The 14,820-nt window shown below is 43.2% G+C and overlaps 1 protein-coding gene across 1 annotated transcript in view; it reads right to left on the reverse strand.

Annotated features, from left to right (window-relative positions):
- LOC121648707 (NLR family CARD domain-containing protein 3-like) overlaps positions 1 to 14,820 on the reverse strand; it is a gene marked incomplete at its 3' end in the record, with an annotated part of 98,602 nt that overhangs the window by 22,613 nt on the left and 61,169 nt on the right. Inside the window, 1 exon segment of the mRNA XM_041998988.1 lies at positions 5,713 to 5,886. Coding sequence (XP_041854922.1) covers positions 5,713 to 5,886 — 174 coding nt within the window.

The raw sequence follows: 14,820 nt of genomic DNA on the forward strand, positions 1-14,820 counted from the left end.
GCCGAGCCAAAAGAAATGCTTCAGCAACAGCTGGGATGTCTTCTTTATGCCTAAGTGTCCAGACCACTTACTTTCATGAGCCAACGAAATTACCTTTTGCCTGAACTGTTGTGGAATGACAATCTGTTTTACCACGCTCCACTCATCCGCCCCCGAACCAGACGGTGACCACTTATGCATTAGAATTTCGTTTTCTATGACGTAAGCGGGCTGGGGGTTCATAATGGTACTGTCGCCATTTATTTTGTCAAAACATTTCTTCAGCGTCGGATCAGCTTTTTGAGCCTCCAACAACTGGGCGCCAGTGACAGGTAACGAATCAGAACAAGGATCTGGAGAAGAATCATCCTCTTTGCGCAGGTTCAGAGTTTTTGCTGCAATGCCACTACCGGGGATCTCTTCCCTAATCATGCGGGCAAGCTCAGTGTCCGACAGATCAACTTCGTTATACCTGTGTGCTTGTGCACGGGTTAGCACGCAAGCAGGATACAGTTTCATCTCTATTTCCGAAAGGGTCGAGGAGACAGCGGCTGTAGGAGTGTCTAAAATCTCCAAGTTTGGGACTACGCGTCCTCCAGCTACATCATTTCCCATTAGCAATGTAATCCCGTTCAGTGGTAATTCTGGGCACACAGCCACAGGGAAAACTCCATTCACTAGGTCAGATTTAATGTGCACGTGATGAACTGGTCTGGGGACATATCCCATCTCTATTCCTCTGATTACCACATTGTATCCACATGAGGAGGTTGGGGAAAAGGGTAGCGCGTCAGCTAATATGAGGGTCTCGGAGCCTCCGGTATCCCTCAGGATGCGGACTGGGACTTCATCTCTAGTGTTTCCTGTTAAAGAGACTGAACCGTTAAATATAAACGGTGCAAAACACGAATCAATATTCTTGGACTTATCTGCTTTCACGTCTCTGCAGTGGGTCTGTGTCCGGACGAATCCAACACCTTTAGGTGGGCTGGGTCTGTTCTGGTTTCTCCTTTTCAAAGACAAACAATCAGAAATGAGGTGACCAGGTTTGTGACAATAAAAACATTCCCGCACCTCAGGTTCTTTCACATTAGGAGTTTTTCTCACAGAGTAAGTGCGTATTTCATTTGCGCTCTTATGTTCAAACTAGCGAGTGGGAAATTTTTCCACATGCTGTGACCTTCTGTGCGTCAGCACATACTCATCCGCTAGCAATGCGGCAGAGGAAAGTGTGGCCGCTTTTTGCTCATTCAGGTATATCACTAACCCTTCTGGTAAATGGTTTTTAAACTCCTCAAGAAGAACCAGTTCTCGTAAGGATTCAAAGTCTGTGATTTTAGATGCAGCACACCATTTATCAAACAAAAGACTTTTTTCACGAGCAAACTCAACATGAGTCTGGTCAGCAGTCTTTCTCTGCTGTCTAAACTTCTGCCTGTAAGCTTCAGGGACAAGTTCATACGCCTGAAGAACAGCGGCCTTCACGGTGTCATAATTCAAGCTGATTCAATTCAAGCTTAAACTCAGTCATTTATTTAAGGCGTAGGCTTGATTAAAAAAAACTCAGACTGTGTCATAAAGAATGATTAAGCAGTTAAACAAGCCAAGATTAATAAGTACTAACTGTGACATTTTACTTTTACATATGGTACTAAGAGATTCCAGTCCTGTGGAGCTGCTGCATCACAGCTTCACATGTGTGGCTGGAGCAGCTTTATGTAACCACTGTGTAGCCTTGCTTTTCCAGTCAGCACATTATTCTCAGCTGAAGGTGCGAGTGGTCCCCTCTATGATGAGCTATACTGAGGGAGAACAACAGTGGCACAAGCCCAGAACTTTGGTAAGTGCCAAAAAAGGACATATCTATCTGTTGCACACTCATTATACACATGTTGGTGATGTTTTCTAAACTATATACTGCCTTATTTGATAGGGTATAAAACCAGGACCCGTGGATAAGATGGCTGTTTTATCTAGGAAACCAAAGTGTGGAGGAACAAGAGCGGGTGTAAGGTAAAACCTGCATATTGTAGATGTATTACAATATTCTGCATGAATGTTTGAATGATAATATGTGTATGGCACTTATGTAAACTATTATGCTTCACACAGGAGCACACTCTACAAAGGCCTCAGTGGGGATTTATCTCTGATCTCTCTGTCCTTCAGGTAGGGCTAACAGGATCAAACTTCAAGGGACGGTATGACATAATCTCAACTTAAATTGATATACATACACTAGTATTTCACAATTTTATATGGAGCTGTGCACAGAAGGGTTCTCCATTACAAAATTATTTGTAGGGGCGACGGCCCCTACAAATAATTGGGGTAATGTCTATGGTAATGTCTATGGTATTATAATAATGATTTTTTTACATGCTTAGGTGACAGAAGTCTCAGAACTTCTCCGCAGCTGAGGCACCGACGATCTGCAGCATGGGCATCAGCTCTGAAGTTCCTCTGGTTGACGATGAACAGTCCCAGGTACAAGGTCATCCACCAAGAAACCCTTGTCAACCAGGATGGCCATGTCAGGTGTTAAGAGTGATGTAATCCCTGACTGCCAAAACACCTCCTTGTCGCTCATGGATCCCTCAAAGAGTGCTGACACAAATGTCAGGGCTCCGTGGGGGGACATTCCCACCATGGCCTTGAAGGTGCAGTGGGACTTGTAGTGGGAAAAGACCTCACTCTGGAGGAGCAGAGATGAAGGAGTCTGACAGCGTAACTCTGAGCAGTCAAGGAGCACATGTGTATTGCTCTAGCTGCCATTAAAGTCCTGTGGAAGACTGGCTTTCACAGCTGCAGGAGACATCCATGTACATACCGAGCCCAGTAGGCTGTAGAGAAAGTTGGCCCAGGTCACAATAATTTGGCTGACTGTTGCTCGATGGATGTTGAATCTATGACCCAGCTTCCTCTGGGTACAGCCAGTGGACAGATATTTTCACTGTAGCAGCACTGATCAGCTCATATGAGGGGAATCCAAATTATAGATACAGCATTGTAGTTGGAATTAATTATCATACAAGCTCAATTATAGATTAAGAAGACAGAGAAAATAATTCACTAAAACTAACAATAGATGCAATCACTTACAGTAATGTCAAATGTTTATCTTACAAATACTAACTTGATTGATTGGTTGTAGATATCTTACCTGGTGTAAAATCTGACGTCCTCTGGTGAGGGTGCAAACCGCTGAAGTCCAAATGAGCTCTGCAGATGTAGTGTTTGGACCTGCTGTCTCAGCATCTCGAGTTCTTCATGTAACTTCTCATATTGCTCCCGGTCGACACACATTGTGGGACTTGCTCCGTAGTCGTGGTCGATGGACCATAGGTTCCACAATCTCCTCCCCAGTCTCCACGGGGCCTGGTTCCTGACTTGATGTCGGACGAGTGCAGCGTTCCCAAACACCGGCCCGCGTCTTGCCGTTCGTGTACCCATTCCATTCAAACAACGATGGCACGGCGCTTGCAGCTAAAACCCGTCTTCCCTTAGCAGTAGTACGGATATAGTCCTTTTTAAAATGTCGGCTGCATACCTTCGTATGCGGAGTTATGGAAAACCCCGTCCTCCAGATCTTCTGTAGCCACTATGCACGAAGGCCGCTATGTTTTGGGAAGTGGTGGAAGTCTAGTTCACTATTATAACGACTCGATCCAGTACAAAGTGGCACACAGCAATGGTCGTTTGAACCACCCACTGTTTTCTGTAACTTGTATGAATCTCTGACGTTATATTTAATTTTCTTTGTTCAGTTACAGCTCTTGTTTGTTCACTGTGACTCATATTTACCGCCATTGTGACAGGAGCAGGAAGTAAACCGGAAACTGATCTGCCGATCACTGGGAAAAACGGAAGTACATCACGGGACTTGTGCACAGAGCCTATTAAACATACTTTTCAAAATACGATCAGATCTCTGCACGACTCAAACTTGGACTATCTCTGTTTAACAGAATCATGGCTTCATAGCAATATACCAGCTAATATGATCGACATTGCTGGGTATCAGTGCTTTAGAAAGGACAGAAACACAGGCAAGGGGGTATTAATATACATCAAAGACAAATTTAAATGTCATTTAGTTGAACTGAATACCCCACATTAATGTCTAGCCTTGAACATAATTTTATCACCAACTATGAACTTTAATATTGTTGTCCTCTATAATCCACCTTCACATACTGTTACCTTTTATGATGAATTAAGTTATGTAGTGAAGCAACTTGACTCTTATAGAGAGACAATATGGTACGATGACTTTAACATCAATTGGTCTGACAAAAACTGTAAACAAAAACTAAAAGCAGTTATGACAAAATTCAATTATCAACAGATGATTAAAGGGCCGACAAGGAAAACCAGACTAAGACCCTCACTGACCCTGCATTTACTAACAAACCAGAACGTATAACAAGGACTTATAATCTGATAACAGCAACCTCGGACCACAACATGACTGACTGCTAGGAACTTACAAGAAAGCGCCTGCAGTATTTTGATAAACCTGATAGTGAAAAAATAAAATGCATTATTAAGCCATGCATTAAGCTCCAATCGAGCACTAAAAATTATGGTCAAAAATCCAATCCATCATCATTGTATCATCATTAAATAATATAATCTAATGAGCTTTGATAGCTTTAGCAATGATTGTTTCGTTAAATTAATTCACAAATGTATTAATTGTTTCGCACCTGATCGACTAAATACATTTATTGAGAGACAAAACAGCAACAGAGTCACCAGAAGTGCCACAAATCACAACTGTAAAATCCCGTACTGCAGGACTAGCTTTGGACAGACAGCGTTCTCTGTTAAGAGCTCTAAGCTCTGGAACTCACTACCATCTGACATTAAGACCAAACCTGACTCTAAAGGATTTACTTCCACGCTTAAGAACTGGCTAAAGACAAACCAGGACTGTACTAATTTTTAAATACTGTAATTTCCTGTGTGGGTGTTAAATGGGTGGGATTGTTGTATGGGCTGATAACTGAAGACATTGTTTTATTTTTTTATAGTGTTTTATTGAGGGGTGAGACATGTGAACGTCCCATGTTGTATTTGTGATGTTTTATTGTTTTGTATTGTAGTGTGTATAGTCACTGTTGTCTGTGTTTTGTGTAAAAGCCTAACTAGGGACGGGCATTGAGAATTAGCCTTGGCTAAAATGCTGTCGTGTGTGACATGACTCATGAAACATACTTGTCCCTACCAAATAAATACATGTTGATTTGATTTGATAAAAAGAAAATGCAGTAAGTTTTGGTTTACAAACACTACATCAGGGGTCTCCAACCTGCGACTCTGGACCTTCCACAATGCCTCTAAATATGTGGCTAAAATATTCTTGTCATTAGGTTGGAAACTATGGACTTTTTTTTTTAACTTTACATCATTTTCCACAAATATCTACATCCCTTAGAAGAAAGTCTGTCTATTTTTATACAAGTTTTGTGTTTTTTTTTATTTTAAAACAAAAATGGAAATAAAAATTAGGCCAAAGATGGGTTTAGCTTTAACTGTCATGTGCACTGTTGCATGTTCTACTAGTTTAGCAGCAACCTGTAAACACATGGACTTTGAAGAAAAAAGTTGTGGTGTAAGAGACCTAAATCAGAGAGACACAAACATCTGATATTCATACAAACAGCTTCCACAAGTTTGTTTTTCATAAATAAAAACTATTTTTAAACTTTTAGTTTGATGAATCCTGACCTGAGAGTTTCCAGTTTGCAGTCTGGACTCTTCAGTCCACCACACAGCTTCTTCAGTCCTGAGTCCTGCAGGTCGTTGTTACTCAGGTCCAGTTCTGTCAGACTGGAGGACTGGGAGCTGAGGACTGAGGACAGAGGTCCACAGCTTCTCTCTGAGAGACCACACGCACTCAGCCTGGAGAGAAAGTTACAGAGAAAATGTAAGACGTGAAAAGATTGAATCAGCACTCATGTTGAACGTTGACGCAAAGAACACCTGTAGAGAAAATCAGGTGTAACTTCACAGTGTTTTACCTGTTTCATAGTGTTCTTACTGTTTGTTGACTGTTTCATTTTACACGTGTTTACCTGGTAAAAGAGGTGTTGGCAAAATAATCTCAGTTCAGAAGGACCAACCTGTGACCTCAGAGATGAGTGTTAGACACTGATTTATATATGTGCAGCCTCCACAGATGGTCCAGTCAGAACAGATGAGGTATACAGCACCAGTCCAACACACTTCTCCTTATGCCACGCTTTATTGTTGCTGAGTCACATTCTACGTATAAACACATGTACATCTGTAAGTCTGTGGTTTCTATCAGGAGAAATAAAATACACAGAATGATCCTACGGAAGCTGAGAGAGGTCACGCTCATGTTTTTCTAACACTGCCTGCCAAAAACAACACTGGCTGGAGAAAACCCACACAGAGATGGAGAACATGCGTCAGACATTTTCTACAATCTTTCGTTTAGGTAAAAGAAAAAGCGACTGTTGTTCAACCAATAAAGACGTTATTTCATTCTGCTTTTCCAGAACTGTGAGGAAACGTTGATCTGTGTTGCTCTCTAATGCAGATACAGATGAGTCAGGAGAACTATGTGTAGCTGTTTGATGTAAAGCACCATTTATGTTATAGGTAGGACCGGCCCCAGTCACAGCAGCGGGAAGCCCAACATTATTTTTTATTTTTGGTTTCACAGCAGCGTAACTGAGAGAAAGGACATCATCTACAGCCTCTGCAGCCAACATGAGACACAAGAACCTTCCGACACCTTTAACACACTCACTTTAGCCATAGAAGCAGCCAGTTCCATGTCTAAATCTAGCTCCTCCTTCTTTCTCCGCAGCAACTCCTGCTGCTTCTCTAAAACATGCTTTTCTTTCAGCAGTCTCTGATGAGCCAAAAGAGCGGCTGTCAGTCTTTAATCGAGCTGATGATGTTGTGGAGGAAGCGGACTTGCTTACCACTGTACTACGTCTCTTTGTTCTACTAGACACATTAGAAACGCTGTCATCTGGTTTAATGTCATCTATTACATTTTCAATATTACTCAACATCATTCCTCTTTATCATTGGAAACATTGGATCCTTGACAGGATGAACCAACAGCACCCACTGCAACAGGTTCTTTTGTCACCTCCAACAACCATTTCTTTGTTTCAGCCACAAAACAATTTTATGTTATTTAACACTATCAAACCACACATTTGCTTTTGTTGTTCTTCAAGAGGAAGCATAGGAACAACTAGGGCTGCACAATTAATCGGATTTTGATCATGATCACGATTTTGGTGGCCACAATTAAATGAACCTGATCGTCAACGATATTTAAATTCAAATAGCGGCTCTGCTGCGTCTCTGATAACATACATTCTCAACCTGTAGTCTGCCAACCACCAGGGGGCAAACACAAGGCCAAGGCTTCATTAAGCTGCCTAAATAACACAGTGGAGCACCCCTTTTACAGTCAGCAGCTAGTTGTACTCAGTGTTGCCAATGTCGCGACGATGCTGTATTTAGAGAGTTTTCACTCACCTCTAGCTATATTTTTTTTTTTTTTTTCCATAAAACAACAGGCAACAAATCGAGCGACTTTTTCTGGTGATATTGGAGACTTTTGGAGACTGCAAGAGGCTTGTTGCTCACGCAGCAGAGCTGCATTCAGAGCAGGAGATAATCACCTCTGTTTCATGACCAGGCTGAAAACGTACAAAGCTGCTGCTGGATGATCCCGCGCTGGCTTACTGTCACATATTAATGTTTATTAATGAAGAGTGTGGATGTCACGTCCCCAGGCCTCTGGCCTGAGACCGTGTTTCATGCAAAGCCGGCTGAACAGGAACATTTCGACCATTGGCTGTCAAGCCGGTTACCACCCTCTACACCATCCCCCTCTGTGATTGGCCGCTTCTTCCTCCGTCTGCAGACCGACCCTCCTTTGTCAGGATTGGACGCTGCCACTCCCGCACTTCCTGCCTATCCTACCTATCCAAGAACACCTGGGTCTTTAAAAGACTGAATGAGGCTGCATTCATGGCAGCTGTGATCTATTGAGACCCACAGTTTGCCTTGGGATTGTCGGAGAGACGCTGGTCTGTATTAGTGTTGTTTAAAGCCGTTAGATTTCTCTTTTGGTAGTTTGGATACACGATTGTGTAGTCTTGTAGAGAATTGAGAAGAGACGCTCTCATAATTGAGTAGCTGATTTAAGTTTGTATTGTTAACTAGTCTCAATAGGAGAGCTTTTTGTTTGTGTTTTGGGAGATAAGACCTTTTGTTTGTTAAGCTGATTGTTTTGGTTGTTTTCTATTAGCTCTACATTTGTTGTGTTAAGTTGTAATTTATTAACCTTGAAATAAGGACACCTTTTGTTATTTGTTTTGTTAATTGTGTGGATAACTGGACTAAAAATACCTAGGACATTTTGGTTTATTTATTTTTATGTATATAGATATTTTATTTGCCTGGGTTTTTGAATAAATACTGGTATAACCTTTTAGTTTGAGTCCGGTGGTTTTTTTTGTTATTGACCCAGCTTCCCCTAGTTCTAAAAGGGGTCATAACAAAGTGGGGGCTCGTCCGGGAGATTTTGCGTATTTCGGGTGATAGTTGAGAGAATCTTTTCTCAATTCGGTAGGGTTTGTTCCCTTTGTTCCATTGCAGAAGTCCAGTGGCCTTAGATTATCATGGCTCCGTTTGATCTAGAGGGATTCCGGGAGAATCCTACTCTGGAACAGGTGGAGCAGTGTCGCAAAGATGATTTGATGTTAATTGCTGATAGTTATGACATCCCCGTTCCTAAAATAATATTGAAGAAGGATTTGAGGGCGATGGTGGTGGCTGGGTTAGTTGAAAGGCAGGTGCTGCCCAGTGTTGAGGCTGTTCCTGTAGCGCTGCCTGGATTGGCTGGATTGCCCGAGGAGGCGGGACCAGCAAAGGCTGAGCAAGAGAGCCTGTCAAGCTCTGATGGGGAGGAGTCAGTGGCTTCAGCGGGGGATGACAGGAGGTCTCCGCCTGTTACTCTCCCCCGTTTCGATCCCTGCCTCTCCGATAACGGTTCAGGTTCCTCCCGGCTAGATGCACGATTGAGGATGAAACTGGCCAGGCTGCAGATGGAACAGCAGCACCGCCTGCAGCTCGAGATCCGCAAACTGGAGATCGAGGCTGACACACAGGTGCGCCTGCGTAAACTTGAGCTGGAAGCTCGTCACCAGTCCACTTCCTCTGCCTCTGATGGCCCTGATGGGACACAGAGTGTTTCCTCCTCCATGAATCCCTTCGATATTACCAAATTCATCCCATTTGTGCCTGTATTCGGGGATAGTGAGGTGGACTGCTATTTGCAGCCTTGAAAGAATTGCTTTAATGTTGAAATGGCCCAAGGACTGGTGGTCCCTTCTTGTGCAGTGCAGACTTAAAGGGAAGGCTCAAGAAGTGGTAGCAGCGCTCCCTCTTTTAGACAGCCAGCGTTATGATGTGGTAAAGGCAGCGGTACTCAAAGCTTATGAATTGGTACCGGAAGCATATCGCCAGAAATTCAGACAATACCACAAATCTCAATCCCAATCTTATGTCGAGTTCGCAAGGGAGAAGAGTAACCTCTTCGACCGGTGGTGCTCTTCATGTGGTTCGAGCACCTTTGCCTCTTTAAGAGAACTCGTGTTGTTGGAAGAGTTCAAGAAACAGCTGCCTGAAGGTTTAGTTGTTTATTTGAATGAACAGCGGGTGGCCACACTGACGCACAAAACAGTATTCAGATCTGGTGGTAAAGAGAAACCGGTGGTGGATACATTGAAAACTAACAAGCCTCCTGTTAAGGAGGAGCGGTGCTTGTTATTATTGCCACAAAGTGGGGCACTTAATTGGGAATTGTCTAACACTGAAAAACAGACAGAAAGGACAATCTCCCCCTCCCAAAGACAAGGGAATCGGTCTGATAAGTGGACCGAATAAGGGAAAGGAAGTTGATTCAACTCCGGACCCCTGTTTTGAGCCATTTATTTTAGATGGCACTGTCCACCCTGTCTGAGGATTCTGTTGGACCCAAAAATGTAAGTGTCAAGAAGTGTTGAGGGATACGAGAGCGTCTCAGACGCTCATCCGTGCCGATGTGCTTGCCCTTCTCCGACACTTCATATGCTGGGTATAGCGTAATCTTGCGAGGAGTGGGAGCAGAGTTATGCTCCCCGACCTGTGCATTTTGTGCAACTGACATCTGCTTTGGTGACCGGAGTATTTCCTGTGGCGGTTTGTAATGAGTTGCCCATCGCAAATGTTTCTATTCTCCTAGGAAATGACATTGCCGGAGGCAGAGTAACTCCTGCTCTGGAGGTGCTCGACAAGCCGGAGATTAATAAAGCCAACCTGTGTGGTAACCCGCGCTCAGACACTCGCTAAGAAAAATTCTGAAGATGTTAAGAATGATGTGGATCTGACTGACAGTTTTCTGTTTGCATCTTTTACAGAGGACGGAAAGCAAACGGGTGAGACTGAGGGGCCGGCCAGGGATCCCGACGTAAAAGTTGGGAGACTCAGCTGCCCCTGCCAGTCCTCCCTTGTCTATTTCCAGAGACAGCTTGTGTGACGCGCTGGGGAGGGACCCTACATTGCACAGGATCTTTGATAAGGTGGTAGGTGCTGAAGTGATAACAACAGTTCAAAGTGGGTTTTATTTGGATAATGGTGTGCTTATGTGGCGTTGGTGTCCGGTTGTCATTCCGGATGCAGACTGGAATGCTGTAACTCAGAATGTAATACCGGCCCCGTTCCAACCGCAGGTACTACGACTGGCACACGATGATCACTGGTCAGGACACATGGGGATAAAGAAAACTTATAACCGTGTGATGAAACACTTCTGTTGGCCTGGTCTCAAGAAAGATGTTGTGCATCACGTCAAAGTCTGTCAGATGACGGGAAAAACCAAACCATTCCCATCCCATTCCCATTGTGAGCGAACCTTTTGAGAAGTTAATTGTCGATGTGTAGGGCCCTCTGCCATGTACTCGTTCGGGGAACAATTTCCTGTTAACCCTGATGTGCTCTGCAACGCCATACCCGGAAGCTATACCACTGCGCCGGATTACCGCCCAGTCTGTCACTAAAGCATTATTAAAGGTTTTTTCTACATTTGGATTGCCAAGAACGATTCAAACAGATCAAGGAAGCAACTTCACCTCCCGGTTATTTAAGCAGATCCTAGCCGATCTAAACATTCGTCATGTTACAGTACAGCGTACCACCCCGAAAGTCACGGGAGCTTTAGAGAGACGGCACCAGATGCTAAAGGCTACGCTCCGGAAATACTGTTTATGAGGAAGGTAAACACTGGGATGAGGGACTCTCTTTCGTTCTATTTGCCGTTAGAGAAGTTCCGCAAGAATCACTGGGCTACAACCCAGCTGAGCTTATTTTTGGCCATTCTCTCCGTGGACCGTTAAAGGTTTTGAAGGAGAAGTTGTTAGACTGTGAGAGGTCCCCCGAGGTAAATGTAGGCCAATTTCTTATGTCTTTCCGTGCCCGTTTAAAGCGCTCCCGTGCTTTCGCCTCCAAGGCATTGGAGGCTGCTCAAGTAAGTATGAAAAGAAAATACGACAAGGAAAGCAACCGCTCGAGCATTCAAAGAAGGAGATCTGGTTTTAGCTCTTCTTCCAGTAGCTGGAACCTCATTAGATGCACGCTTTTTCGGGACCTTATGTGGTTCAGACAGTGTTTGTCCGATACCAATTATGTGATTGCCACCTCCAGAACGCAGGCGTAAGACTCGAACGTGTTCATATAAACATGTTGAAAGCGTACATCGCTCGAGAAGCCAAAGCACAGCCAGAATCCGCTGGCTCGATGAATATGCGGAGGCCGCGGTTGCCGAAGCCCAGTGTGGCATTGTATAGCTTACGGAATGCGTCCCTTCCGTTGAAGCTCAATGGTCTGGAAACGTTAGCCGCTAAGCTAACTCCCCGAGTATGTAATTCAGAGATGCTAAACACACTCCCGTCTACGTTACGGTATCTTTCTGATTCCCACCGGTCAGATTTGTTGGCGCAAATAGACAAGTACCCGAATTTATTTCAGGATATTCCATCTCTCACTACCGCCATTCAGCATGACATCGATGTAGGTGATAACAAACCGATAAAACTACACCCCTACCGCTGTAACATAACAAAGAGACAGGTCATGAACCAGGAAACAGACTATTTGTTCTCGCGACTTTCCCAGGCTTCGTTGACACTAAACCTCGCTAAATGTGAGTTCAGCAGGGCCACTGTGTCCTATCTCGGAAGTCAAGTTGGCCACAGTGTAGTGCACCCTCTTGAGGCAAAAGTAGAGAGCATCAGTCAGTTCCCCGTCCCTGCCAACCCCAAGGCTTTGCGCCGGTTTTTGGGGATGACTGGTTACCATAGAAACTTCTGTCGCAACTTCGCCACAGTTGTCGCACCGTTGACATCGTTATGTAGTCCTAAAACTGTCTTTAATTGGGACTGATGAATTCCAGAATGCTTTTGACAGCACGAAGGCACTCCTTCAACATGCCCCAGTGTTAGCTGCTCCAGACTTATTAAAACCATTCAAACTGGAAGTTGATGCCAGCGCAGTAGGAGTGGGCGCCGTGCTCTTACGGCTGATGACAGCGGATTGATCACCCCGTGGCATTCTTTTCCCGGAAATTCAACCAGCATCAGCTGCACTATTCGACCGTGGGAGACGGAAACACTATCACTGTTGTTAGCATTACAGCATTTTGACGTGTATGTGGGTTCCACCTCTGTGCCAACACTCGTCCTCAGATATAGATATTTTTATTTCCCTTGGTTTGTTGAATAAATACTGGTAAAGAACTTTTAGTTTGAGTCCGGTGGGGTTTTTTTGTTATTGACCCAGCCGCTTCCCCTAGTTCTAAAAGGGGTCATAACAGTGGACATAAACATTTACAAAGTTAAGTTTTGTGACATGTATTCAGACTCCCAATTAAAAAAAAATCACTTAATATAATTAAACTTAAGAAAATTTTGACTGAATAATTAAATTTTGTTATTTTTTCTGTTCTAAACATTTTTAGGTTGTCTTTTCTTCTATTTTTGCCTTTCTCACAACATCCCTCTCCACGGTAGCATCCATTACAACTGTAGATACTAGTGATGTTCGGCTCTTTTGGTTCCTGAACAGCTCTTGATTCAGCATCTTTTGTAGCCCCACAATTTAGATTAACTTCTCAAAAATGAATGGTGAATGTATTTGTTGCATTATTTATCATCTATTCTAAATTGAATTTTTCATTAAAATTTTTGCCACATAGTTTGTTTATAATTGGTGCAATAAAAATATATGTTTTTCCAAACACTGAATAATCGTGATTAATAGTCGTGATTACAATATTGATCAAAATAATCGTGATTATTATTTTGGTCATAATCATGCAGCCCCAGGAACAACCATAGCATGAAGATGATCTGCCTCTTTTTACAGGCTTGATATATTTTCAAGAGATGACTGTATTTTTCCAACATTACCAACACTTTGCATAAGATCTGTAATTTCTCTTATTGCACCTTTTATCCTCATCATTTAACTCCATTTTTCATTCACAAAATATCCAGTAACCACAAAAATATTTGCTAATTTCCAACTACACACAGCCTTTATTTATTTATCTATTTATCTATAACTTGTGTTTCTACATAGTGCTTTATTTTAATTCCCCTCTACCTTTTCTCTGGGACTATACTAAACTCAACCCTAGTCTTCTGTGCGTACTAGCGGTGGGTATTTATGTACCCAAATACCGATAGCATCGAACCAGACTGACCATCTTAGAACCAGAACTACGACAGCATTCCCAAGCGCAACGCTTCAGTCGCTTGACACATGAACAAAAACACTCACAAAATCCCAAAATAAACAAACCAGTACAATCGCCTTATGTGAAAGTATCGATCAGCCTAACGGGCTTGACACACAGGAGGCGACGTCGCTCCTTCTCCATCATTTCCTATGGAACCTGCGTATTGAGGTGAAAATCAATGCCCTCCTCCAGCCAAATGACAGGCGACATTCGTGCATGTGCAATGTTGCGCTCGTACATGTAGACATGCACACGGGGTTTGCGATGCGACACAAGAAGACAGGAAAATGTTCAATTTTTGTCGCTGTCGCCTGGAACTACAGCCAGCCAGCGAGGGGCTTCATGGACGGACCAATGAGAGCAGGATAGACAGCGCAGTCTGCAAACACGACAGCAAACAGCAGCAAATTGTGAATGAATGGGCTTTACGAGACTTCAATGCACGTTCACGTCTACCGCTCACAACTTTAAAAGCAAACTCAAACATCCAGGGTTGTACCGATAATACCATTAAATCTGCGCTTCAACAAGTAGGCTAATATCTTCTGTTAACAAGATGCTTTTTGTTAACAAAATAACAGAATAATCTCCGTTGATGGATAAGGTACTAGTTGACATTTTTTCTCTTGACAAATTATTTGCTGTTGACAAATAATTACTTTCTATTGACAAAATTTTGCTGCGCAGCAACTTAAATTTGAACCCAATCACCGCGGCAGGATAAGACATGAGAATTTGTATCAAAGACGCGTCACGCTAAACCAGTGCACTTTTCACCATGTTTTATTTTTCTTTATCCATGTTACAATAGTAAGAAACAAGCACTTACTTCCACTGATGAGATTCAAGTTGTACAAGGATATATCAAACGGTGCATTTAGATGACGGTTAATAGAAAATATCTCCCTAAGCTCACTGTGCCTCCATGCTCCAGGTCCAAACCAGACACAGGTGAGCGTACCCATTAATAACGATAACACACCTACAATCACCGGTGATGT

This window comes from Melanotaenia boesemani, chromosome 2 (assembly GCF_017639745.1).
Source record: "Melanotaenia boesemani isolate fMelBoe1 chromosome 2, fMelBoe1.pri, whole genome shotgun sequence".
In the NCBI taxonomy this organism is placed as follows: Eukaryota; Metazoa; Chordata; class Actinopteri; order Atheriniformes; family Melanotaeniidae; genus Melanotaenia; species Melanotaenia boesemani.